General features: G+C 59.1%; 1 protein-coding gene across 9 annotated transcripts in view; it reads left to right on the top strand.

Moving 5' to 3' along the window:
- Positions 1 to 23,352, top strand: part of OGDHL (oxoglutarate dehydrogenase L) — a 29,153-nt gene extending 5,801 nt beyond the window's left edge. For all 9 annotated transcript variants that reach the window (XM_058299148.2, XM_058299145.1, XM_058299146.1 and 6 more), the window contains 21 exons: positions 2,794 to 2,943; positions 6,434 to 6,536; positions 6,977 to 7,092; positions 7,246 to 7,400; positions 8,054 to 8,200; positions 9,781 to 9,871; positions 11,393 to 11,572; positions 11,643 to 11,771; positions 13,175 to 13,354; positions 14,229 to 14,381; positions 14,863 to 14,965; positions 15,288 to 15,416; positions 16,332 to 16,482; positions 17,412 to 17,539; positions 18,337 to 18,515; positions 19,865 to 19,936; positions 20,065 to 20,190; positions 20,288 to 20,360; positions 21,585 to 21,748; positions 21,969 to 22,123; positions 22,657 to 23,352. In XM_058299148.2, coding sequence (XP_058155131.1) covers positions 2,794 to 2,943; positions 6,434 to 6,536; positions 6,977 to 7,092; positions 7,246 to 7,400; positions 8,054 to 8,200; positions 9,781 to 9,871; positions 11,393 to 11,572; positions 11,643 to 11,771; positions 13,175 to 13,354; positions 14,229 to 14,381; positions 14,863 to 14,965; positions 15,288 to 15,416; positions 16,332 to 16,482; positions 17,412 to 17,539; positions 18,337 to 18,515; positions 19,865 to 19,936; positions 20,065 to 20,190; positions 20,288 to 20,360; positions 21,585 to 21,748; positions 21,969 to 22,123; positions 22,657 to 22,780 — 2,808 coding nt within the window. In that variant the 3' untranslated portion in view covers positions 22,781 to 23,352. The remainder of the gene's footprint in view (positions 1 to 2,793; positions 2,944 to 6,433; positions 6,537 to 6,976; positions 7,093 to 7,245; positions 7,401 to 8,053; positions 8,201 to 9,780; positions 9,872 to 11,392; positions 11,573 to 11,642; positions 11,772 to 13,174; positions 13,355 to 14,228; positions 14,382 to 14,862; positions 14,966 to 15,287; positions 15,417 to 16,331; positions 16,483 to 17,411; positions 17,540 to 18,336; positions 18,516 to 19,864; positions 19,937 to 20,064; positions 20,191 to 20,287; positions 20,361 to 21,584; positions 21,749 to 21,968; positions 22,124 to 22,656) is intronic.
- Positions 23,353 to 25,636: the final 2,284 nt, after the last annotated feature.

Genomic DNA, 25,636 nt, shown 5'->3' with positions numbered 1-25,636 from the left:
CAGTGAATGTTTATTACAGATAATGAATTCTTTCAGTACTGAAACTTATTTCAGTTTTATATTTTCCTTTTCTTTTTTTTAAAGATTATTTATTTATTTATTTATTTCTCTCTCCTTCCCCCCCACCCCGACTGTCTGTTCTCTGTGTCTATTTGCTGCGTCCTCTTTGTCCGCTCCTGTTGTTGTCAGCGGCACAGGAATCTGTGTTTCTCTTTGTTGCGTCATCTTGCTGTGTCAGCTCTCCGTGTGGGAGGCACCATTCCTGGGCAGGCTGTACTCTCTTTCGCACTGGGCAGCTCTCTTTATGGGGCGCACCCCCTGTGCATGGGGCTCCCCTATGCGTGGCAGGGCACTCCTTGCGCGCACCAGCACTGCGCATGGGCCAGCTCCACACGGGTCAAGGAGGCCCCGGGTTTGAACTGCGGACCTCCCATGTGGTAGGCGGATGCCCTAACCACTGGGCCAAGTCCACCGCCGATATTTTCCTTTTCTTTGCTGAGGTTTCTTATGTTTTTATTCACTACCTTTTCTTTTTTTTCCAAATTCTACTCAATTTATTCATTTTTTAAAAAATATTATATTAAAAAAATATGAGGTCCCTATTCACCCCTACCGCTTCCACCCCACCACTCCCCTCACAGTAACACTCTCCCCCATCATCATGACACATCCATTGCTTCTGGTGAGTACCTCTCTGGGCATCGCTGCACCCCATGGCCTGTGGTCCACACCATAGCCCTCACTCTCCCACATTCCATTCAGTGGGCCATGGGAGGACATACAATGTCCGGCAATTGTCCCTGGAGCACCACCCAGGACAACTCCAAGTCCCGAAAATGCCTCCACATCTCATCTCTTCCTCCCATTCCCCGCACCCAGCAGCCATCATGGCCACTTTTTCCACACCAATGCCACATTTTCTCGATTATTAACCACAATAGTTCATGAATAGAATATCATTAAGTCCACTCTAATCCTTACTGTATTCCTCCTTCCTGTGGACCTTGGCTTGGTTGTGTCCCTTCCACATCTATGTCAAGAGGGAGCTTAGATTCCACATGGATGCTGGATGCAATCCTCCTTTCAGTTGTAGGCACTCTAGGCTCCATGGTGTGGTGGTTGACATTCTTCAACTCCATGTTAGCTTCCCACCAAATCGATGTCCAGACACCTCCTGCCCTGCAAAATCCCAAAACAGCCTGGTCCCAAAGAATTTCCAACACTGCCCCTAAATTGATAAGTTCTAAAGGGTATCCAAGGCAATTCTTGAAGATGAACAAATCTGCAGGATTTGTGCTAACAGACATCAAAATCTATTAAGACATGATACTAATTAAGGCAGTGTGATTCGGGTTCAAGTATAGTTAAATACACCAATGGAACAAAATAGAGAATATAGAAAAAGACCCTGTCATCTGATTTATGACAATAATTACAGTACAGGCAAAACTCAGAGATACTGCAGGTTCAATTCCAGACAACTGCAATAAAGCAAATATCACAGCCAAATGAGTCACACGAATTTTTTAGTTTCCCAGTGCATGTAAAAGTTATGTTTATACTGTACTGTAGCCTATTAAAATGTAGATAGTAGCATTATGTCTAAAAAAGCAATGTACATACCTTATTTTAAAAGTATCTTATTGCCAAAAAATGCTAACCACCCTCTGAGCACTCAGCGAGCCAAGTTTGTGCTGACGGAGGGTCTTGCCTGGTGCTCACGGCTGCTGATTGGTCAGAGTGGTAGTTGCTGAAGGTTGGGGTGGCTGTGACAACTGGTTAAAATAAGCAGCAATCAAGTTTGCCCTATCAATTGACTTCCTTTCTCAAAACATTTCTCTGTACCATGCAATGCTGTTTGATAGCATTTTACCCACAGTAGAACTTTCCAAATTGTAGTCAGTCCTCTCAAACCCTACCACACCTTTATCAGCTAAATTATGTACCTTCTAAATCCTTTATCATTGCAACAATGTTCACAGCCTCTTCAGGAGTAGATCCCATCTCAAGAAACCACTTTCCTTGCTCATCTATAAGAAGCAAGTCCTCATCCATTAAAGTGTTTTTTTAAAACATTTATTTATTTCTCCCCCCTCCTTCCCCCTGCGCCCCCCCCCCCCCCGGTTGTCTGCTCTCTGTGTCCATTCACTGTGTTTGCTGTTTGTTTTTTCAGGAGGCACTGGGAACTGAACCCAGGACCCCCTGTGTGGGAGGTGGGCGCTCAACTGCTTGAGCTACATCTGTTCCCAATAATTTAGATAGGGATTGCCAAAGTGCTTTCAACAGAGGTTGTACCAGCTTATTTAATCTTCCAGATTCTAAATGTACAATCATTTCTTTAACCAATTTTCTATCCATGACTACTGAGGTCTTTAGATTTCTGTTTTTATAATTAGGCCTACAGGGAATACCCACATACATACATGTAGGCACACATACATGTACATCTGTAAAATTTCCATTTCTAGCAATGGAAGTTTCTAGCAGTTGGAATTGCCAGTGTATTTAAAATGTTGACGACCTGCCTGCCAAATTGCCCTCCACGAACGTCCCCCGGGGTTAGAGCTCCCTCCACCCTGAACCCGAGGGCACGATTTATAGCCCCTTTTCTGCCCTCAAGCTGGGCCCTGGGGAAATCTGGGGCCTGGAGGACGGGGCCCAGGAGGGTGGAGAGGAGTCTTCTCTCAGGGTAGCAGGAAGGGGCTGGGAGGCCCCTGAGGCTCAGCCTGCCCCAGCCCCCCAACTCTTCCCAGGTCCTGACCTGGCTGTGTTTTTGCTTCTGCCCCTGCCCAGTCCTGGGACAGCTTTTTCCGGAAAGCCAGCGAGGAAGCCTCTTCCGGCGTGGCCCAGCCGCTGTCCTCGCCGGCAGTCTCCAGCCGGAACACGACCAGCAAGCTGGTGGAGGACCACCTGGCCGTGCAGTCCCTGATCCGGGCCTACCAGGTGTGCAGGGCCACCCATGAGTGGGTGGGGAGAACGGATGGCCCCTGGCCAGGGGTGGAGGGGAGGGGTCTCAGCTCAAGGGCCATGGTAGGGAGCCCTCGCCCCTGGCTGTCCCACTCCCCTGGCTGTCTTGGTCACTTTGCCATGCAGAGATGGCACTTCCTGCTCCCCTGGCACTTCTGTGTGCACTGATGGTCTTGTGTGCACTGATGGCCTTGGTTGTGTTCTCTCTTGCAATGTTGGTTCTTGGAGAGCAGGGGCTCTACCTTGCATACCACAGTGCCCCAAGTAACTAACAGTACTTAGTAAGTGGTCAATTCCAGTAAATCTTGAATGATAGTTGGATAGATTGACTCTACTTGACATCTCTTCTCTCCTCTAGACTGGACATTCCAAGAGCCCAGGGACTGATGCACAGCAGGTGTTGAGTTAGTGTTCACAGGATGAAAGGCAGGTGCAGTAAGCAGCTGTCCCAGGCTGCTCTATTCTAGAGACAGAGGCTCCGTGTTCTTGACCTTGACCCAACAGGCCTGATCCGAGGCTGCTCTGGGGGTTCACTCCATAGCAGGTGTAATCCTGAAGGTTCTCTCTGGGAATCAGTGGAAGAAGGGACTTCCTAAGGGCAGAGCGATCCTGGCCCCTTGGCCGGGACCGAGTGGGAGGCTGCAGGAGCTTGCGGGGAAGGGGAAGGGGGCATTGGCAAGTGGAAATGGTGTCTTCCCTTGGAAGGAACCGTGCTCTGTGGGGCCTGGCCACCACGTTCCTTGGGCACGTTATAGAAGAAGGAAAGCGAGTGGATGGGCACGCCGGCTGGCCTGAGGCCACGTTCGACTGCGGACCGCCTGCTTGCGATCAGCAGGCTAGCTGTGCCTGGGGTGTTCTCGGATGACCGAGTGACCCAGCCATTGAGTGTGAAAAGGAAGGACGAGGAACAGGAGGCTGTCATGTTCAGGGCAGTCACATTCTGAATGCCGCACAGCTCCGGGCTCTTGGGGATCCTCTTGTTTTCTTTAACTCGCCAAAACCAAGCTCTACAAAGTCCTTGCAGCAGGGTGGTCTCTGGATTCTGGCATATCACTCTGCATTTGCCTGATAAAAACCTACCAAAGGTGGAAGTGAAGGGGTCTGTGGGCGCCAGCCTGTCTGTTGTGGGGGCACCCCCGCGCCAGGACATGGGGAGAAGAGGCCTGGGTGGACTCACCTGCACGCTGTGTGGAAACAGCGACAACAAGCAAATGTATTTTTTGTGAACATTTTCAAACCTATCAAAAGAAGAACAGTAGCGTCGGGCCGCCCCATGCCTCTCAGTTCATGGACAGTCCTGTTCCTCTCTATGTACTCCCTCCCCGCCGCTGCCGCGTTATTGGAAGCCAATCCCAGGCTTTGCATCATTCCATTCACTGAATGTTTCAGGATGAATTTGTAGAGAGAAGGCCTCCTTAGAAAACGTGGTGGGATAGCACTGGCACCCCTAGAAAGACTATCGCTCATCTCAGTATCATCAGGTATTTAGTGGGCATTCTCATTTGCCTGTTTGTCTTAGGATTTCTTTCTGCTGCTTGTTTGACTTAGGATCCAAAGCAATTCCCAGGTGTGCTTGGCTGACGTGGCCCTTCACCCTCAGTTCCTCTCTATTTCTTTTTGATTCCTTCCTTGCCTTTGTGGTTGTGGAAGAAACCAGGCTGTTTGTCTTGGTGAATTTTCCTCTGTCTGGATTTTGCTGACTGTGTCCTTGTGGTATCATTAAAATTGTTCCTTTGTTCCCTTGTAATTTCTCTAAATTGGTGGTTAGATCTGGAGCCTTGATCAGATTCATGTTTGATTATATTTTCAAAGTCATGGAGGGTGATGGGTACTTCCTCAGATAGCAGCCATGGATGATTATTTCCTAGATCCGTTCTTTCATGAGGATTTGCAAAAACAGTGATATTCTAACTATTTATTACCGAAAGACTCCTATCAAGAGTACCTTCCCTCTTGGTTTATCCTGAGGTACAAACTGTATAAGAAAGGGCAGGATCAGTGCTGGAGTTTCCCTTTTATTTACTGATTTTCACAATTAGGGCTGGTTCCTTAGCATCCTTCAAAGCTGATCAATGAAGGTTCTTCTTTTTTTAGTATCATATGAATGCATGGATTTACATATTTTTGATGCGTTTCAGTCTGTTGGTATAGATTTTATCATGATGGGTGTTCAAAATCTGTTCTTTACTCACAGCCGTGGCAGTGTTTGCACACTCCCTTGATAGCTGGTATGGTAAGATGGTCCAGGCTCAACTTGTGCATTTTCTGCCCAGCCCTGGAACCGGCCAGTTCTCCAGGGATCCCTGGTTCCTTTTACTAGGAAATGGCATTTTGAGACCCTAGTCTGGGCACTAGGAGTGTTCATGGCTATTGGTTAAGTCATTACTTCTAGGCCTTTCTGGGAGCCAGGAAATACGTATTTTTAAAGAGATACCGTACCTCATGGGTTTATAGTGATGCTTCTAGATAACTTCAAATTCAGGATCAGGGTTTCGCCTTGCCCTCATCAATCTTACATCATGATCTCCTTTTAAAGAGGTTCTCAAAGACACAAATATAATTCCTTATCTAATTATCTCACACCCACAGCCACAGCCTTGGAAGGACAATTCTAACACGATGGCTGCTAATTTGGTAATAGAAAAGAGTTCATGATTTATTTCCCCCTCCAGTTTGTTTTGTCCTTACAGAAAACTCCATTAGCCAATTGGAACAAACAGTTCCTCTCTGGGTAATTAGGGCATAGCATGAATATGTTTATTTATTTGTTTCATTTTTACTTTCCAAGGTTTTAAATTTAATTTTGCTTTATAAATATGTAAAACATATACAAGGTCCCAAAGGTCAATCTTCAAAGCAAGATATATTCTAAAAATTCTAGCCTCTGTATCTGTATCTCTGTTTCCTACCTTAGATAATCATTTTTCTTCTTTTATGGTCATTTTGTCTAATGCATATATTTATTTGTATGTATCCAAATATATGCAAAATGCATATATTTATTTATATCTTCCCTTTATTAGATAATGGGTAGTTGGCGAGGCATACTTTTCTAATCTTTGTTTTTTTGCTTAACAATAATTGGTAGAGACTGCCCCATAGTAGCAGATAGGGCTTTCTCGCCCTCCTTTTTAACAGCTCTATAATACTCCCCAGGCAGTCCCCTACTGATGGATATTTGTCAAGTTTCTAGAGTCCTGTGATTACTAAGAGTCCTGCAGTGAATGCTTTTGCATATAGGTCCTTTCATGTTTTTGCCAGCTGCGTGCTGCACTTTGAAACTGCGTTGAGTTCCAGCCACCCTAGCGGTGGCGGCAGGGGCCTCAGAGGAAGGGGTGTGGTGACGGGCACTGGAGATGTGGACCTGCGCAATTCTCAAGCACAAGCGAGGGGCTGGGGGCGCAGTTCTGGCCCTTCCCTCTGTGTGGCTGGGTCCCAGCCCCAACTGCCCTTCCCTTCCTGCCAGATCCGGGGCCACCATGTGGCCCAGCTCGACCCCCTGGGCATTCTGGATGCAGACCTGGACTCCTTCGTGCCGTCCGACTTGATCACAACCATCGACAAGCTGGGTGAGAGGCATCTCCTTCCCCCGGCCCTGCCACGCCCACGAGCTGGTGCACGCGTGCCCTGCAATGAGCAGGTGCCTGTGGCGCCCAGGGCCCTAGCCTGGCCTGCAAGGCTTCCTTCCTGACCTTGCCATGTCCGCTGCCTGGTCCTGGAGAGGGTGGGCATCTCTCCACCTTCCCAGCTGGTGAGCCCTTCTGCAGGCGCTGAGCACCTCACCCACACCCACAGCTGCTGGCTGCAGAGCTGGGCCTTGACTCGTGCCCGCTCTTCCCTGCTGGCCCGCGGTTCTTGAGCTTCCTGGCAGGGCGTGGAGGGGGTGTGGGGATGGGAAGTGGGGGGTAGGGAGTGGGGGGTGGGGAAGGCCATTTGGGGAATAGGGGGCTGCTTCCCATGGGCCCATCTCACTGCCTCCTGCTCTCTGCTGCCCGGTGTGCCTCCCCAGCTTTCTACGACCTGCGAGAAGCTGACCTGGATAAGGAGTTCCAGCTGCCCACGACCACCTTCATCGGGGGCTCTGAAAGCACCCTCTCCCTGCGGGAGATCATTCGGCGCCTGGAGGTGAGCTGGGGAGGTGGACGGGGCACCTCAGAGCTCCCGCGAGGAGGAGGCAGGGGCGGGATGCCGGGCAGGGTGCTGCCACTTCTGTTCCAGAGGAGGGGCCCCGCCCCCCGGCTCCTCTCCGAGTCCCCGCCTGTTCCCCGCTCGCCCCAGAGCACCTACTGCCAGCACATCGGCCTGGAGTTCATGTTCATCAACGACGTGGAGCAGTGCCAGTGGATCCGGCAGAAGTTCGAGAGTCCTGGGGTGATGCGCTTCTCCAGCGAGGAGAAGCGGACGCTGCTGGCACGCCTGGTGCGCTCCATGAGGTCAGCCTTGCCCCTCGGACGCCCCCTGCCAGAGGGGCCACGGGGAGACGCCCGGGCGGGCTGCAACCTGAGGAGGGGGCCTGGCCAGGGCAGAGGCGAGTAGCCCTTTCGGGCGAGCCCTGGGATCGGGCGCTTGGGCAGGTTGGGGGAGAAGCCGCCTCGGGACAGGGCAGGGGTGGGGGCTGCAAAGACTGCAGACCGAGCGAGGGTGGAGGGGGCGCCAAGCCCTGCCCCTGCAGTGAGGGTAGCAGCACCTCCCAGCCGGTGGACAGGGCGGTGGGGTGCAAAGGCAGCCACCTGTGGATGGGTGCGCTGAGCTGCGAATTCCGCAGCCTGGGGGTCCATGGACGTTGTGGACAGGGTCCTTTCCAGAGCGTGCAGGGGGGCAGTGGGCGGGCGCTGGGGAGCAAAGGCATACCTCGGAGAGGATGATCGCTTGGAAGGGTCATGGGTGCGCGAGCCTTCGGTGAAGCTGGAGGGGCCTGGCCTTGCCCGCACCTTCACCTGGAGCTCTTCGCTCGAGCGCCTGGCAGGTCCGAGGCTGTGCAGAGGGGAGCAGCTTCTCCATCCTGGGCGTCTGGCCGTGTGACCTTCCCGAGCAGCCTGCAGCCCCCGCCCCCGCAGGCCCAGCCCCTTCTGCCTTCCCCAAGCAGGTTTGAAGATTTCCTGGCCCGGAAGTGGTCCTCAGAGAAGCGCTTTGGCCTGGAGGGCTGTGAGGTGATGATTCCTGCCCTCAAGACCATCATTGACAAATCCAGTGAGATGGGCATTGAAAACGTCATCCTCGGAATGCCACACAGGTGGGGCGCGTGCGCGACCCCCCTTTCTCCCTCCCCCAGCCTCGCCCATGCTCCTTCAGACCCACAGCACTGAAGCCCAAGGAGAGATGGAAATTAGAGAAGGGGTGTTGGTGGGGCCTGGGATAGAGGAGAGAGAAGGTTCTGGAAGCTTCTCAGAACCCCTAGGCCCTGGCTTGCCCATCACAGCAAGAACAAGGTGCTTGGCCGTAGCCACAGGGGCCTGGGTCTAGCCAGGTGCCTGCAGACCCACCTGCCCCTTGCCAGGTTGCCGCTGTCCCCAGGAGGGGCGGGATTTCAGATAGGGGTGCAGTGAGCTTCTCGAGGTTCCCATGGACAGGGAGCCATGTGGAGGGGCAGATAGCAAGGAAGCGAGGGCAGGTGGCCCTGGAATTGGCATCCGCTGGAGGGAGGTCTCTGGAGCTGAGCTGGGGGTCTCTGTCACCCGGGACCCTGAGGATGCCGTAGAAGGCTTGCTCACCAGCGGGGCAGGTCACTCTGAGCTGGAGCCTGGGGGCTGAGAAGGAATGGAGCCAAGGGGTGGATGGCACCCCCGGGGGTCACTGTCCTACTGAGGCGGCAGAGGAGGACGTCTCAGTGGCTTGTAGGGTGGCAGAGCCTGGGCCTTTTCCTGTGACTGCAGTAGAGACCCCACTGCTGATGGTGGGCAGCCCGGGGCTGCTTGGCTCTTGGAAACACCCAGAGGGTCAGGCTGAGCTGGCACAGCGGGTGCAGGTCAGGGAGCTGTTCTGGCCGGGGGGGAGCAGGGTGGTCCTGGGTGGTCAGGGCCAGAGCTGGGACCTGTCCACCAGCTGCCGGGGCAGCTTCGGCCCGAGGGATGCCCTGGGAGCAGGAGGCGATTCTGGGCCAGGTCAGGCCTCCACCGTGGGGGAGACGAGCCTGTGGCTGGAGGGGTGCAGCGTTGTTCTCGGGGCTCCTGTTGTAGTCCCCAAAGCCCTGCACCCACCAAAGAGGAGAGGGGCCTCCCTGGCGGAGGGTGTCCTTGCACTGCAGGTGCCTGTGGAGCTGGAGTCAGGCCGGGGGTCTGTGCCATCGGCAGTGGGCTGTGGGGGGAGGCGGGGATGGCCTGAGCCATTCTGCCCCCCACCCCTGCATAAACTGCCCTCTGCCGGGGAGCTCAGCTGGGCTGGAGAATCCCTGGTTCCTGGCTGCCTGCTGACCCCCGCCTCCGCTACCCTGGACGGGTCCTTGGATACCTCCTGATGTTAGGGTCAGGGGCTCCCCTCTCCTGCCCTGCTCCAAGCTGCTCCTGGGCCCAGGCGGGTGCCATGGGTGGGCAGCCACGAGGCCTGGGAGACTGGGAGGGGCTCCACTTTGGTTTGGATCTGAGTGGACCCCCTACCATGATGGGCTCAGGAGGGCCAACTCCCCCCTCCCCCCAGGATCCCGGTGGGCAGGGGCACTGTGTGCCTAGAGGGGGCCAGCTGGGAATTGGGCCTCCCTGGGAGGGCCCCCCGTGAGAATCCTGACAGGTCACGGGTGGGCAGGGAGCATGGAGAGGCTGGGGCCAGGGAGGGGCGGCAGCCTGGGTGCCCGGCAGACCCCAGCCCCTCTGGCCCCAGGGGCCGGCTGAACGTGCTGGCCAACGTGATCCGCAAGGACCTGGAGCAGATCTTCTGCCAGTTTGACCCCAAGCTGGAGGCGGCAGACGAGGTGGGTGCCAAGCCCAGGTTCCGGGGCCCCTGGAGAACTGGGTATTCTGCGGGTGAGCTGGGGAGGGTCTGGGCCCAGCTCAGACCGACCGTGAGACAAACAGACTGTGAGACGGACAGACCTGTAGCATTGTGGGAGAGGGGCTGGGACATTTGGGGAGGCCCAGGAGGCTTTGATGGCTGTGATGCCTCGAGGGCCCTCGGATTATCTGGGCTGAACTCCCTGCCTCCAGCTGGGGCGCTGAGGCCAGACAGGGCGAGGGGCTTGCCTGAGTATTCGGTTCAGACTGTGTGGCCTGGTCTTTGTATCCAGAGGTCTGTCTGCTGCCCACAAAAGCCCCCTTCCTCAGTTTTTGCCCAGGAGAGCCCTGGGAAGTCAGGACAGCTTCCTTGCCCAGGGAAAGGCTGAGGAAACACAGCACCTGTCTGTCTGGCAGATAGGTCACGTGTGCCCCGTGCCACACCTTTGCCCACGTCGGGCCCTCAGCCCCGACTGCTTCCCTCTTCCCTCCTCTCTCTGCCTCCTTTGAAGCCTGTGTCTCTCTCCTTTGTGGTTCTGCTGGCCCTCGGGGCAGTGAGCTCATTGCTTGCTCCTCTGGGCTCCCTGTGCCCTCTGGACTGTCCCTGCTCCAGCCTTCTTCAGCCTGCCCTGTGTGTGCATGTGTGTGCAGTGGGCCATATGCATGTGCGTGCCTGTACATACACCCGCGTGCATACGTGCACGCACACCTATGTATGTGTGCACATATGTACATGTGCGTGCACATGCCTATCTGCATGTGTGTGCACCTATGTACATGGGTGTACGCACACCTGTGTGAATGTGTGTATGCACACCTGTGTACGTGTGTGCACCTATGTACATGGGTGCATGCACACCTGTGTGCATGTGTGTGCCTTTGTGTATTTGGTGTGTGTGTGTGTTTGCGCAGCATTGAGGAAATCAGCCCTTTGCCTGCATTTGTTTTATATTTATATTTATTTTCCGGTCCATTGTTTTTCCCCTAACACTGTGTAATGTATTGGCCTTCCCTGGGACAAACATATTAGATTTTAGCTGTCTTATCTTTGATGGTTTCTGGGCCTTGTAGATTTTTTAGAAAGGTTTTCTCTACTCCAAAATCAGTTCTTAAATGTCGTGTTTTCTTCCAGGACTATCCTGCCTTCCCCTCGGGCGTGTGGATTTTTTATGACGTGTGGGGAGTGAGGGTGGGACTCTGCCTGGTGTTTTCCCGGGGCTGGCTGCTGGGATTAGTGGTGCTGGGAGGCGGCACTTGTCTGCTGCGGGGCGGTGCCTCGTGGGGGCCGGTGCCTCGTGGGAGCTGAGAGGGGGCGGGAGGCTCAGGAGGCATCGCCTTCTCCAGGCCAGCCGGGCGATGAAGGGAGGGGGCCTCGGGGACAGCCCAGCCCCCCGCGCACCCTCAGGGCCTCTGCGGGTGTTCTGGGAGTGTCCCGCCTGCCTGTCCGTGGATCTGTCCGGGATGGTAGGGATGGGTACATTGTGCCCCCCCTCCACCCACAGGGCTCCGGGGACGTCAAGTACCACCTGGGCATGTACCACGAGCGCATCAACCGGGCCACCAACAGGAACATCGCACTGTCGCTCGTGGCCAACCCCTCCCACCTGGAGGCCGTGGACCCCGTGGTGCAGGGGAAGACGAAGGCCGAGCAGTTCTACCGGGGCGACGCCGAGGGCAAGAAGGTGGGCGCGGGGCTGGGGGCGGGGTGGCCGGGGCCGGGCGGGCTGCTCCGCTCACGGCCTGGCTCGGCAGGTCATGTCCATCTTGGTCCATGGGGACGCCGCCTTCGCCGGCCAGGGCGTGGTCTACGAGACCTTCCACCTGAGCGACCTGCCCTCCTACACCACCAACGGGACGGTGCACGTCGTCGTCAACAACCAGGTGAGGGGGGCGCGGCCCCAGCGCTACTACACTGCGGCGAGTGGCGGCCTGCGAACCCGGGAGACTGTACCCTCTATGCAGAGAGCCCCGGGAGGGTGGTCAAGAGGGAGTGGGTGCCTGGGTGACTCCAGCCCAGCAGGCGGGCTGCAGGGGAAACCAGCTGTCCCCCGCAGCCCTGCGAGAACAGAGCGGTCTTCAAATGCCGTCACTTCTGCCGGTGCCTTGGCTTTTTTTCCATTTAAACATTTTTTAATGAAGTAGAATCATTCATACACGAGGAAACATAAGCACGTATATAGTAAAAGTTGTGAACTAACAAAATAAACCTGCATATCGTCATGCAGGGCGCCCGTACCTCACCCCACCACCACCTTGCATTGTTGTGAAACTAAAAGAGCATAGTCAAAATATTCATACTAGCTAGAGCCCAGGTTTGACATCTGGTGTCTTTTCCTCCAACCCACCCACTTAGTAACACCTCCTATCGTGTATTTGCTATTGTTCAGGAGAAAGCCCGCTCGTGTTTGCCCTGTTAACCGCAGTCCGCCTTCCGCTGCAGGATTCCCTGTGCTATATGGTCCCATGTTTTGTACAGTCCATTCAGTGTCCCCTCGGTGGCTCTCATTTTCATCACAGAGTTGTGCTGTCATCACCTCCATCAATTTTAGAACACTTTCATTGCTCCAAAAGGAAAACTCCCTTATCTCAAATTTTTATTTTTTGGCTGGTTCTTTTTGTAGCCTGTTTAAGAAATGTTTACCTGTCCCAAGGTCATGAAGATTTTCTCTTACGTTTCCTTCTGGAAGCTTTTTAGCTTTCACATTTAGCTCTGTATGATCCATTTCTAATAAATGTTTCTGCACAGTGTAAGGGAAGGGCCAGATTCATAGATATCCAGTTGCTCCAGGACCTCTTATAGAAAACCTTCCTTTTTCCATTTAATTACTTTGGTACCTTTACCAAAAATCAAATAACCACGTGTGTCTGTCTGTTTCCGCCCGTGCCCCTGTTTTTAAGGCAGCATTGAGGAGCAGGAACCGACCTTCGAGCCTGGGGAGCACTGTGCTAGCTGCTTTAATTGCAGTAAATCATTGCGTTGTGCAGAACAGCCCGAGAGCGAGGCGTTAATGAGCCCGTTTTCCAGATGAGGAGACAGAGGCTTTGGGGCTGTAAGGCTCGCCCCAGTCGTACCGCCAGTCACTGGGGGGCCTGGGGTTGACGCAGGCCCGCGTTCCCAGTGCGCGCCGGGCCACGTGGTGCAGGGGAGCCCTGCCGCCCTGAGCGTCCCAGCCGGGGGCCTCCGGGCAAGGCTGGCCCTCCCGGCTGCTGGCCCTGCCTGGTGTCCCGAGGCGGCAGCGGCCTGTCCAGCTCCAGGGGCACTGCCTGTCCCCCCGCCCCTTCAGATCGGCTTCACCACGGACCCCCGAATGGCCCGCTCTTCACCCTACCCCACCGACGTGGCCCGCGTGGTCAACGCGCCCATCTTCCACGTGAACGCGGATGACCCCGAGGCCGTGATGTACGTGTGCAGCGTGGCGGCCGAGTGGAGGAGCACCTTCCATAAGGACGTCGTCGTGGACCTGGTGGGTCAGGGGGCCGGGGCCAGGGGAAGGGGGCTCGTCCCTGCTGTGCAGAGGGCCCTGGGGCTCTAGGGGTGCTGGGGCCAGGGCCAGACAGCTCGTCCCCGCTGTGCAGAGGGCCCTGGGGTCTAGGGGTGCTGGGCCAGGGCGGGGCGGGTGGCTTGTCCCCGCCGTGCAGAGGGCCCTGGGGGTGCTGGGGTGTTGGGGCCAGGGCAGCGGCTTGTCCCTGCTGTGCAGAGGGCCCCGGGGGTGCTGGGGTGTTGGGGCCAGGGCAGCGGCTTGTCCCCGCTGTGCAGAGGGCCCTGGGGGTGCTGGGGCCAGGGCCGGGGCAGGCGGCTCGTCCTTGCTCTGCAGAGGGCCCTGGGAGTTTAAGAGTGCTGGGTCCAAGGCAGGGGGTAGATAGCTTGCCCCCACTGTGCAGAGGGCCCTGGGGTTTACGGGTGCTGGGGCCAGGGCCGGGGGCAGAAGTCTTGTCCCTGCTGTGCAGAGGATCCAGGGTTTAGGGGTGCTGGGGCCAGGGCAAGGGGTGGACAGCTCGTCCCCGCTATGCAGAGGATCTGGGGTTTAGGGGTGCTGGGTCCAAGGCAGCGAGTGGACAGCTCTTCCCCGCTGCACAGAGGTGCCTGGTGGGCTGGGGCTGGGCCGGGGGCAGACAGCTCACCCCCCTGTGCAGAGGGGCCAGGCTGGTCTTCAGCACTCAGGGCTGGGAGCGCTGCTGGATTGGGGGGTTGGGTGCCACCAAGAGCAGGGCATGCCCTCGTGGGTGAGCGTGAGGGCCTGGGTGCAGCGGCGACTGCGTGGCCCGTCGGGGCCCCGCGGGGTGTGCCCTGCCTGGGTCCCCCGTGGGCCCCGCTTCACCTCCCTGCCTCCCCTGCAGGTCTGCTACCGCCGCCGCGGCCACAACGAGATGGACGAGCCCATGTTCACACAGCCGCTCATGTACAAGCAGATCCACAGGCAGGTGCCCGTGCTGAAGAAGTACGCAGACAAGCTCATTGCCGAGGGCACCGTCACCCTGCAAGAATTCGAGGTGAGCGGGCGCCCCAGAAAGCTCGGGGGGAGCAGGGCCTGGATGCCGCCTGCAGGAAGTCGCCGTGCCAGCCCTTGTCCCCAGAGTCCCCAGCCTAGCAAGGGGGGCGGGGAACTAGGGAAACCACGACAACCCGAAGGGCTGAGTGCTGCGGGCGGGCAAAGCCCCACCTTGGGCCCAGTCAGGGCGGGCTTCCTGGAGGAGGCGGCCCCCAGCTGCCATTCTCAGGGAATGTGTCAGTTGCACCCTCTTCAGGGAGCTCCTGGGAGCAAGGGCTGCCAGTCTTTCTGGGGTCTTCCCAAATCCCTGGCCGAGCATATGACTGGCCCACCAGGCCTTGGGGTGCCTGTTCAGGGACCCTCTGAACTCTGAGCCTTGGCTCCAGGCCCCGGGGTCCCTGCAGGCTGGTGGACAGGGAATCCCACGCATTGGTGAGCGGGGCCAGGGCGAGGCTAACAGCCCCCCTCGGTCGTGAGAGCAGGAAGAAATTGCCAAGTACGACCGCATCTGTGAGGAGGCGTACGGCCGGTCCAAGGATAAGAAGCTCCTGCACATCAAGCACTGGCTGGACTCGCCCTGGCCAGGTGAGCGGGCGGCGGCCAGGTCTGGGGTGGCCCTGGCAGGCGAGGCCCCCGGGGCTGTGGGGATAGAGGGGGCTGACGTGGGGGGGGGTGCTGAGCCAGGAGGGCCCTGGGGGAGAGGGGGCGGGCTCGAGCGGGGGCGATGAGCTCAGCTCAGACCCTGGGTCCCAGGAGTGGGCGAGCCGAGGCCCGCTGGGAGGAGGCTGGGGGTGTGTCAGCGCCGGGGTGGGCTCGGGTGAGGGTGGCTCAGCCCTGGGGAGGCGGGCTGGCCGGGGTGCACTGAGGAGCCCCCGGCCTGGCAGTGGAAGGAGCCTCTGCCCCTTAGGCTTTTTCAACGTGGACGGGGAGCCCAAGAGCATGACGTGCCCTGCCACGGGCATCCCCGAGGACGTGCTGGCCCACATCGGCCACGTGGCCAGCTCGGTGCCCCTGGAGGGCTTCAAGATCCACGCGGGTGAGCCTGCCACGGGGGCTCCACTAGGGGCCCTGAGACCGGCCGGGGCTGCCGCAGGGACGGGGTGGCGTCTGGGGTCCGGGAGGCCTGGTCCAAGGCCCTGCTCTGTCCCTCGGTAGGCCCCCTCAGCTCTCGGAGCCACGACTGTCCCCCGGAGGTGACCCCACCCCACTGCCTCTCGGGGAGGGGCGGGGGCAACACCCTCCCAGCCGTGCACCCTGCAGTCCGTCTAGTCTCCCGCTGCGCACCTGGGGGAGAGCCTATGAGGAGGAAGGGGGGCAGGAAGCGCGGCGTGCCTGGAGGGGGCAGCCGGGCCTGGAGGGCGCGCTGGCGGGGGCTGGGGCAGAGGTGACCCCGCGCCCCTGCCCTCTGCCTCCTGGGTGGACAGGGCCACTGGGATGGCCGGCTGCACCCCTGGGCTGGGGCCATCGTGAGGACCCTTTGGGAAGCCTGCAGGAGCAAGGGGCCGGTGCCCCTCTGACCACCTGGGGTTAGCTGAGGAATCCCTTCCAAACGCGCCCAGGGCCCGGCACGGGTGACGTCTGGCTGAGCCTGCCCTGGGCGTGTCACAATCCCGGGGCCAGGGGCCCTGGCTGCGGTGGCGACTCTTTTCTAGCCGTGTGTTCTTGGGAATGAGTTAACGCTCTGGAGCCCCAGCCTCCTCATCTGGAGGACGGAGAGGAATGGGACTCGCTCGAGGGGCGCGTGGGGGTGGGGGTACCTGCTGTTTCTTCCCACCAGGGAGGGCGCCTGGGATGGTGGCTTGCGGGGCCCCCTGTAGTGGCTGGAGGCCGAGGGCTGCTGGGGGACAGGGTGCCCGGCACTGGGGCCCTCCTTGGTGTGGGTGGGCGGGTGGGCTGCTCCGAGTCCGGAGCCCCGGCCTGAGCCGTCAGGCTGACTCCTCCCCCTTCCCAGGCCTGTCGCGCATCCTGCGGGGCCGAGCGGAGATGACGAGGAGGCGGACGGTGGACTGGGCGTTGGCCGAGTACATGGCCTTCGGCTCCCTGCTCCAGGAGGGCATCCACGTGCGGCTCAGCGGGCAGGACGTGGAGAGGGGCACCTTCAGGTGAGGGGTGGGTGCCGGCCTGGGGCTGGAGTGGGAGCCCAGACCCGTGTCCGTGGATTGGGCCTCGCGCCCGCCGCACAGGTGGGGTATTTGGGGTGCAGGGAGGGCCTTGTCTGGCTGAGGTGGTCACAGGAACCTGGTCAGCTTCTCCAGCCCCCACCCTCAGGGCCAACCCATTAGAGGGTCACCGGGCCCTCTCCGTGACCCCCAGGGGGCAAGCTTGTAGAGCTGACTGCTTAACCCAGGCTGTGGCGCTGTCAAGCTTGTGGTCTTCGCTGGCACCAAGATCCTTTTTCCGTGTGTGTGAATGGCTAAGTAAGCCCTTTCTAACTTGCTTGCTTGCAGTGGAGTGTTTGAATACCCATGGATTCCTTTCTCTTGGTCAGTGTCCCCATCATGTTATTTCTGGTTTGGGGTCTAGGTGTTTTGGTGTCTGAGGGTTTGACAAGCCCTCTTTCCTGTCACCCATCACTGAGGACTTGCTCCAGCGGAGGGCTGAGAGCTGCCCCGCTGAGCCCTGAGCTGCTTGTCGGGAAGCTTGGGGTCCAGCTAGGCCTCGGGCCCCTCACAGCACCTGGGAGGTGGGCAAGGCAGGTCTCACCAGGCCTTCTGTAAGGGGAGGAGGCCCGGGCTGAGGCAGGGGCAGCAACTTGCCAGTCTGGGGTATCCCCAGTCCCTGTCTCTGTGGCGGTTGGCAGGCCGGGAACAGGCCATGCGCTGAGCCGGCAGGCTGCCTGGAGGAGGAGATGGTTCAGCTGGCTTCCCAGGGCCTCCGTGATCACCCTCCTGTGGGGACTGCCAGGGTCCCTGGGGGTGACGAAGGCCCGCCTCTGTCCCGGCCGGGGGCAGGAACCGCCAACTCATGTGCTCCGGTCCCCCTGGTGCCCCCGCCCCTCCATCCCTGCCCATCCGTCTGTCTGTCCCTCCAGCCACCGGCACCATGTTCTGCACGACCAGGAGGTTGACCGGAGGACGTGTGTGCCCATGAACCACCTGTGGCCTGACCAGGCCCCCTACACCGTGTGCAACAGCTCGCTCTCGGAGTACGGCGTCCTGGGTGCGTGCCAGCGGCCGCCAGGGAGAGGGCTGGGGGATCCGAGGCGCTCCAGCCTTGAGGCTTTGGTCGTGTCCTCAGCGGAGGCTAGGCGGGACGGGAGCGGCCCCGGGGCGGCCCCTAGCGGAGGCTGCGGTTCACGGGGCAAGATGAACTCCCATCCCACTTCATCCCACAGGGGGTTCCCGGGGGCCCTGCCTTACCTGGGTGGGGCTCAGGGGGTAGCAGGGCCCCTGCCCTGAGCACTGCCCCCCCAGGGCCAGACAGAACGCCCACCGAGGCCACCGGGGGATGGGGCCACTTACTAGCCCCGAGACCAGCCTCGTCCTGGCCCGCCCACATCCCCGAGCCCCAACCTTACCTCCTTGGCCGCAGACCCCTGCCTGCAGGTGTCTCTGTCCCCACCCCAACCGTTAGCTGGACACTTCCTCTCTCACTGCCTCCCAGACACAGGGGCCCCATCAGGGACCCAGCCAGCCCCCTCGGGGGAGTTGCCTCTGGGGCTGTCCCTGCCCCTTCTCCCCAGCAGCCCTGCACACGCTTTGGGCTATCTTGCCGGGGCAGCCTTGGACTTGGCTCTTGGTCTAGATGAGGTCGAGTGTGGCCGTGCATGAGGTCGAGTCAGAGGCTGGACCTCCGGGCATGTTGGCGGCTGCCAGGAGGGGGGATCCTGGCCCTGGAGCCCCCCGGGTGTCCACATGCTGCTTCCTCCTGGCCTGTTTGGGAGGCCGAGTGGGGGCAGAGAGGGTGCCACCTGGTGACGGCGTGCCGCGGGCTCTAGCTCGGCCTCTTCCATCTAGGCTTCGAACTGGGCTACGCCATGGCCAGCCCCAACGCCCTGGTCCTCTGGGAGGCCCAGTTTGGCGACTTCCACAACACGGCGCAGTGCATCATCGACCAGTTCATCAGCACCGGCCAGGCCAAGTGGGTGCGGCACAACGGCATCGTGCTGCTGCTGCCGCACGGCATGGAGGGCATGGTGAGCGCCGCGCGGGGCGGGCGCGGGCGCTGCGCGGGGCTGCCGACGGCAACGACAGGAGCGTCGCGGTGTTGCCGCCGCCCGGCACTGCTAAAACCCTCTGCATGCATCAAGCCTCACCCCACCTCAGTGAAGTGGGTGCTGCCCACACTTCCCAGATGCAGCATCCGAGGCACAGAGAAGTGGAGGTAGCCTGTCCAGGGCCCACAGTGGTAGACAGGGTTTGAAACCATGCCGTGTCCCCTCCTGTGTGCCCGGCTGCCCCTCTACTTGGGGGCAGAGGCAGTCTGTGCAGGCTTGGGTGCCACCCTTGGGGGGGATTAGGGGAGCAGCAGAGTGCCACGCGATGCCACTCCATGCCACACGATGTCATGCAGGTGGACACACAGCCTGACCAGATGGGGGGCACTTGGGAATGGGGGGTTGGCCACTGCCTGGCTGTGGGACCCCAGCCGAGATCTTCCCCAGCCTCGGATGGTTGGCTGCAGTGGCTGTCCCCGAGGTCCTGCTCAGCCGGGACTGCTCGCCTGGTGGTCAGCCATCACCACCACCATCACTGGGCGACTCGTTAATCCAGACTCGTTTCAGTCTCACGTCGTGGACTCCTCAGACGAGACTGGGGGGGCACGGCTGCTCCCCCCCGCACCCACTTACCCCCGAGGACACGAGGCACAGGGAGGTGACATGGCCTGCCAGAGGCTGCGCAGCCATACTGACCTCTTCCTGGGAAGTGGAGCTTGAGCAGGCTGGCGTGGAGGGCTGGGCGGGCCCTGGGCGCTTGGCATGCCCCCTGCGGGGAGAGGCCGCGGGGCAGGTCTCTGTCCCACGGAGAGCCAGCTCGGGCGCGAAGCTCTGGTCAGGTGTGGGGTGGAGCAGAGCAGTGGGTGAGGGTGGACGTGGGGCTCTGGCTTTGTGACTTAAGGGTAGTCTCGCCCTTTCTCTTTGTACCCCTCCCCCTGCCCTCTCAGTAAAGCAAGGGCAAGTGTCCACTCCAGGATAAGTAACCGGTGCGGGGGGGTATCCAGATCTGGACTCAGCACACAGCCACAGCGTCCATAGAAAGAGCCTCTCCCATAGGTCTTTTTCTCACCACTGCACCCCTCACCCCCTCACATGCTGGCACGTTGCTCTGGCCAGATCCTCCTAGGGTGCCCGCGCTCCCTCTTCTGCCACAATCCGGGGATTTCCTGAGGTTCAGGCCCCAGAGCGAGGGCACCTCCTCCAGGAAGCCTTCCCAGATTCTTCCAGGCACTGCTGTCCCCCAAACCCTGGTCCCTGGAAGGCCTGTGCCTGCCGGGTGTGTCAGCCCCTTCCCCCAACCGCCTGGGCCACCCGAGGCTCCTTTCCAGGGCCCAGAGCACTCCTCGGCCAGGCCTGAGCGCTTCCTGCAGATGAGCAACGACGACTCGGATGCCTACCCGGTGAGGGCTGCGCAGTTCCAAGGGGGCCAGGACGTGGGGCGCCGCCCGGAGGGGGGGAGGGGAGGAGAGTGGGAGGGCGGGAGGGCCGGAGGGCGGGAGGGGAGGCCGCAGCCGGACCCCTCCCCCAGGCCTTCACCCAGGATTTCGAGGTGAGCCAGCTCTACGACTGCAACTGGATCGTGGTCAACTGCTCCACGCCGGCCAGCTACTTCCACGTGCTGCGGCGCCAGATCCTGCTGCCCTTCCGCAAGCCGGTGAGCGCGGGCGCGGCCGCCGGCTGGGCGGGGTCCGGGAGGGCCGGAGTCCGGGAGGGCCGACGGGCGCACGGCAGCTGGCGCTTTCCCCCTGCAGCTCATCATCTTCACGCCCAAGTCCCTCCTGAGGCACCCGGAAGCCAAGTCCAGTTTCGACCTGATGGTGGCGGGTAGGTGCGGGCTCCCCTCCCGCGATGCTGCCCGGGGGCCGCTCTGTCCGGGGCTCGGGCCGGGCTCGGGCCTGGCGCTGAATGCAGCATCGCGGAGGGGCCTGGGGGCTCTCCCAGCCACCCCGCAGGACCCGCCCGGCTGTGCGGGGAATGGGGGTGGGGAAGGGAAGAAGGGGTGGGGGGCTGGAGGGGAGGCCGGGCGGACTTCGGGGAAGCGGGCACTGAGCATCGGTCATCTGCTGTCCATTTGTTCACGCGTGAGCCAAACGTACAGTCCCGGCCCTGGGGACGGAGAGTGGGGAAGAGCCACTGTCCCTTCTGGGAGCCGCGTCCCATTAGCTCCTGCAGGAGCGGGTGGGGGAAGTGAGAGCAGAGGCTGGGGATGCGGGCCAGGGGGAGAGCAGCAGGGTGGAGGGCCCCGGGGGGCCAAGGTAGAGGGGCGTGGGGACCCCGCGTGGCAGCCGGGAGGGGCGTGGCACGGGAGGAGCAGGGTGTAGGGCGGGTCCTGGCTTGGATGTCTGGGCGTGGCGCCCGGGGGGGCGGGGCATGGGGACGGGGTGGGGCGACTGGGAGGGGCGGGGCATGGGGACGGGGCGGGGCATCCAGCCCGCCTGCCTTTGCCTTCCCCTGTGTGCCCTTGAGAGCCCCGTGCCTGCCGTGCCTGCCGTGCCTGCCTGTCCGGGGCAGGGCTCCGGCTCAGCTCCCAATGTGGGCGCTCCTCCTATGCAGCCCCGCACGCAATTAGCCCCCTGGGCCTTATGCCCTTGTCTGGGACGCCGGGTCGTCTCCAGGAGCTTCCTCGGAGGTTTTTGTACCGTGCCTGGCAGAGGCATCCATTAGTTTCTAGAAGTAAGAATGTTCCGGTGGAGGGGGTCGTCTGGCGAGAGCTGAGGGAAGGAAGGCTCGCAGCTCCTCTCGGACTCGTCCTGGCCCTCTGGCGCGAGCGGGCACGTGGAGGGGCGGGGCCGTGACCTCACCTTGTCTGTCTCCGTGAGGCTTCCCAGCAAGCCTACCAGCACCCGTAACCTGCCCCGGGCCCTGCCCTTGGCTGCAGCGCCTGTTTCATTCCCCTCCCAATGGTTCCCTGCTCCATCTTTTGACTCTAGAGTTGCCCTCTGCAGCCACAGGTGTAAAACTGGGGCCAGGGAGAGCCTGGGGCTTTGGGGAAGGTGGGCTGGCGCCAGAGTCCCAGCGCAGCCCTCTGAGTGCCCTGTTGTCTCTAAGGGACCAGCTTCCAGCGGGTGATCCCTGAGGACGGGGCTGCCGCCCGGGCTCCGGACCAGGTGCAGCGGCTCATCTTCTGCACAGGAAAGGTGTACTACGACCTGGTGAAGGAACGGAGTAGCCGGGGCTTGGAGGAGCAAGTGGCCATCACGCGCCTGGAGCAGGTGCACCCGTGACCCAAGGCCAGACAGAGCCAGTGGTCAGGGGCAGATAGCCAGCCCTCTGGCTCGGGATAGCAGGCCCCGCTGGGGCCTGGCTGGAGACAGCGGCCCTGGGGCAGGAGGAGGGGCAGGTCCTATGGCTTCTTTCCTGATGCCAAGTCCTGGGCAGACTGGCCCTCCCCTTGGCCACAGCCCTGCCCCCTTTCCCCCCTGTCTACCCCAGATCTCTCCGTTCCCCTTCGACCTGATCAAGCGGGAGGCAGAGATGTACCCGGGCGCCGAGCTGGTGTGGTGCCAGGAGGAGCACAAGAACATGGGCTACTATGACTACATAAGCCCGCGCTTCATGACCATCCTGGGCCGGGCGCGGCCCATCTGGTACACGCCCGGGAGGGGTGCCCGCTTGCTGCCCACAGCCCTCAGTGCAAGGGAAGGGGCCTGAGCTCCTTTGCCGGGCCCTGCCATGCCCCATTTGCTGTGCCACCCGGAACTGGCCATTGCCCTTCTCTGGGCCTCACTTGGAAATGGAGGGATTGGACCTCTTAGTCCCCAGGGCTCTGTCAGGTCCATCAGGGCCAAACCAAGGTGTCACCCGTGCCTCCATTACGGAGAAGAAGCAGGCTTTCTCTTCTGCAGCCTGAAGCACCTGTGCACATCTCTTGCATTTCTCAGACTTCTTCTTTGGATCTCAGGCTGCTCACTCAGGCTTTTGGAGCCTCAGGCTCTTCAAGTTGAAAACAGGATATAGTTAGGATGGGAGGGGGAATAGGAGAAACCAAAAAAGCATTTGCTCACTGGTTGTCAGCCTCTTCCCGTTCTGTGGCTAGGTAGCTGGGTTCGCCCCCTGCCCTGTGGGCAAGGGTCCTGGGGAGAAAGGCAGGCCCCACAGCTTGTCGTGTCTTTCCCCCCAGGTATGTTGGCCGTGACCCAGCGGCTGCACCGGCCACTGGAAACAGGAACGCTCACCTGGTATCTCTGCAGAAGTTCCTGGACGCGGCCTTCAACCTGAAGGCGTTTGAGGGCAAGACCTTTTAGAGCTGGCCACAGCCGGCCTGGGGCTTGCCGTGGGGCTGCCTGGGGTCCAGGGGGCCGGTGAGGGGGCAGGGCATTTTACCACTGCCCAGGAGAGCGCCGTCGGGGGCTGGGATGAATGCACTCACGCAGTGGCTGAGGCCAGGGAGCGGGCGCTGCCGGCTTCGGTGCTGCCTGCCTGCCCTTCACATCCATTTCAGGAGGCCAGAGGCTACTGGCAGAAGGACTGTCAGTTCTGGTGTTTTCCCAGCTGCCCAGGTTTTCCTGCAGTTATTTACGTTGTTGGTGTCTCGGGGGACGGCCACCCGGGATCCCCGTTCTGGCAGATCTGCTGTCTCCTACCCTACTGTGTTTATCTGTAGAGTCAAGAGAATGTTCTCCTTTGTGCTCTTAGAAATAGAGATTTCAGCAATAATAACCAGGTGAAGCGAAACCACGCCGGGGGATTTATGTGTGCTCTGTTTTATGGGGTGTGTCTCATGAGGTCTGTCAGCTTCCTGTGAAATAGCACACAGCTCAGGAGTACCAAAGCAGAAAACCAAATCACAGAGAAATAAAGAGAAAAATGCCCGAGAGAGATTCTCCTGTTTTCATTTCGTGTTGTGAAATAAGGGGAGGGGAAAACGGTGTAGAAAGTGTAGGGAAGGGGAAGAAAGAAAAACATCAGCACCTAAGGACCAGGTATCTGCCTCGGCTGCACAGGTTTGCCTGAGCCGGGCAGCGTTTGTAAATCCTTTGGTGTCCCCACGCTTTTGCCTTTTTTTTTGCTTCTTTCTTTATTTAATGTTACATTCAAAAAATATGAGGTCCCTATATACCCCCCCCCCCAGTCCTCCCACATCAACAACCTCTTCTATCATCGTGGCACATTCATTGCATTTGGTGAATACATTTTGGAGCACTGCTGCACCTGCACCTTTGGCCTTTGATTGGTGTTGCTACCCCACAGGAGGCGCTGGGGAGTCTTCAGTTCAGGAGGGACATTGTGGAGTACGTTGTGTGCCCCCAAAAGATAGGTTCAAGTCCTCACCCCAAACCTGGGAATGTGAACCCCACTTGGGAACAGGCTCTTTGGAGGTTGTGGTTACTTAAGATGAAGATGAGGCCAACCTGGATTGGGGGGCCCAATCCAGTGACTAGTGTCCTTATAAGCAGAGGAAATTTGGACACGGAAAGGGGGGGGAGGGGGAGAGAGCCTGGTGATGGACACAGAGCTGGAGTTACGCTGCCAGAAGCCAAGGAACACTCCGTGTTCTGGCCACCCATCAGATGCCAGGGAAGAGGCGGGAAACAGATTCTCCCCTTAAGAGGAAGTGTGGCCCTGGCAGTGACATGATTTCGGATTTCTAGCCTCAGAACCAGGAAGCAGTACATTTCCGTTGTTTGAGTCTGTGGAACTTTGTTACAGCAGCCCTGGCAAACTAAGACGGGGGTGTTTTGCTTCATACAAGCCATTCATTCTCGCATCCCCTTCCCAAAACTTCCTCTGTGTTTTGGGTTTGGGATGGAAGAGGCGCACCTGTATGTTGAACTTCAAATACAGGGGTCCAACCGGGGAGACATGGAAGCAGTTTAAATCCCTGAGTTGCCAAGTTATGACGGAGATAGGCACAGGAGGCTGGGGGGCCACCAACACCCTGGAGGGGTCAAGGAAAGCTTCCTGGAAGTGGTGCTTGAAGGAAGGAGTCCCGCAGGAGAAGAGAGGTGAGCTTTCCATGGAACAGACACAGAAATATTGACTGCCAGGCAGGGCTGGGGTGGGGCAACCTACAGGAGAAACCAGCCTCGGGTTGGAGAAGCATCTTAAGTTCCATCAGCCTCAACTGCTGCATGTTGGGATTCACTCTGAATCACAGCCCAGGAACATTCTAAGTGACAAAGTAGAAATAATGCTAGCAGAGAGAGCTGTAGTTGATTGAGCACCTGCTTCTCACGTACAAAGTCCCGGGTTCAATTCCCAGTGCCAATCTAAAAAAAAAAAATGACAGCAGGCCTATTGTGTTCTGGGCCCTCTGCTGGGCATTTTGTCTATATTATTATATGCTGTTTAACCTGCCTGTTTCCTGAAATGTTGGGAATATGCCCGTTCTGTAGATAAGGAGACTGAGGTTCACCTGACGTTATTTGCCCAAAGTCACTCACTGAGGAAGTGGTAGATTTGGACATTCCCCCTTTGCAAAAGCCCACGTTGCTTCCCTTGAGAAATAACTCTCCCCCTGGCATGCATTCCTTGCACCATGGAAATAGACTTGGACCCTGGCAGTGAGAAGGGAGGGCCAGGGGCCCTGAGCTCTTAGTCTGGAGACACCTGCCCTGTCTGTCCCACCTTCCTGCATCTGAGGACCACCACGATGTCTGGGAGGGTCCGGCAGCAAGAATGGGCCTGGAGGGAGGCGTGTGTATGATGTGTATAAGGGAAAACATCTCTGGCCAGTGCTGGCTAAAGAGCAGGGGGAGCCTGGCAAAAACGGGCATGTGCCTGTCACTAGACGGGTCCACCCCGAGGCTGGGAGGCGCTCCCGAGGCCCCTCCCAGTGACACCCATGCTCTGAGCAGAGCACAGGGTCCTGGGTGCGTTCCTGCCATTAGTGTTTCCTCCTGGACATGCTGGTTTTGCTTCCCCTTGGTCAACCAAGGTGGTGAAAGGAGCACGGGCTCCAGCCCCCTCTCCTTTCCTCTGGCTCTGGATCCCTAGAAATGCCTGGAAAAGCATAATTAGAAAAATCTACAGTAGCAGTGAAAATCAGGAAGGAAATCTTTCCCTGGGCTAGCATCTGCAAGGAATTGCCATGAGTCATAAGGAAGGTGGGCTGGGGTGGAAGGAGGGGCCGGTAGGGTGGGGCAAGGTGAGCAGGAAGG

This window comes from Dasypus novemcinctus, chromosome 6, assembly GCF_030445035.2.
Source record: "Dasypus novemcinctus isolate mDasNov1 chromosome 6, mDasNov1.1.hap2, whole genome shotgun sequence".
Lineage (NCBI taxonomy): Eukaryota > Metazoa > Chordata > Mammalia > Cingulata > Dasypodidae > Dasypus > Dasypus novemcinctus.
This window is presented reverse-complemented; position numbering and strand designations above follow the sequence as displayed.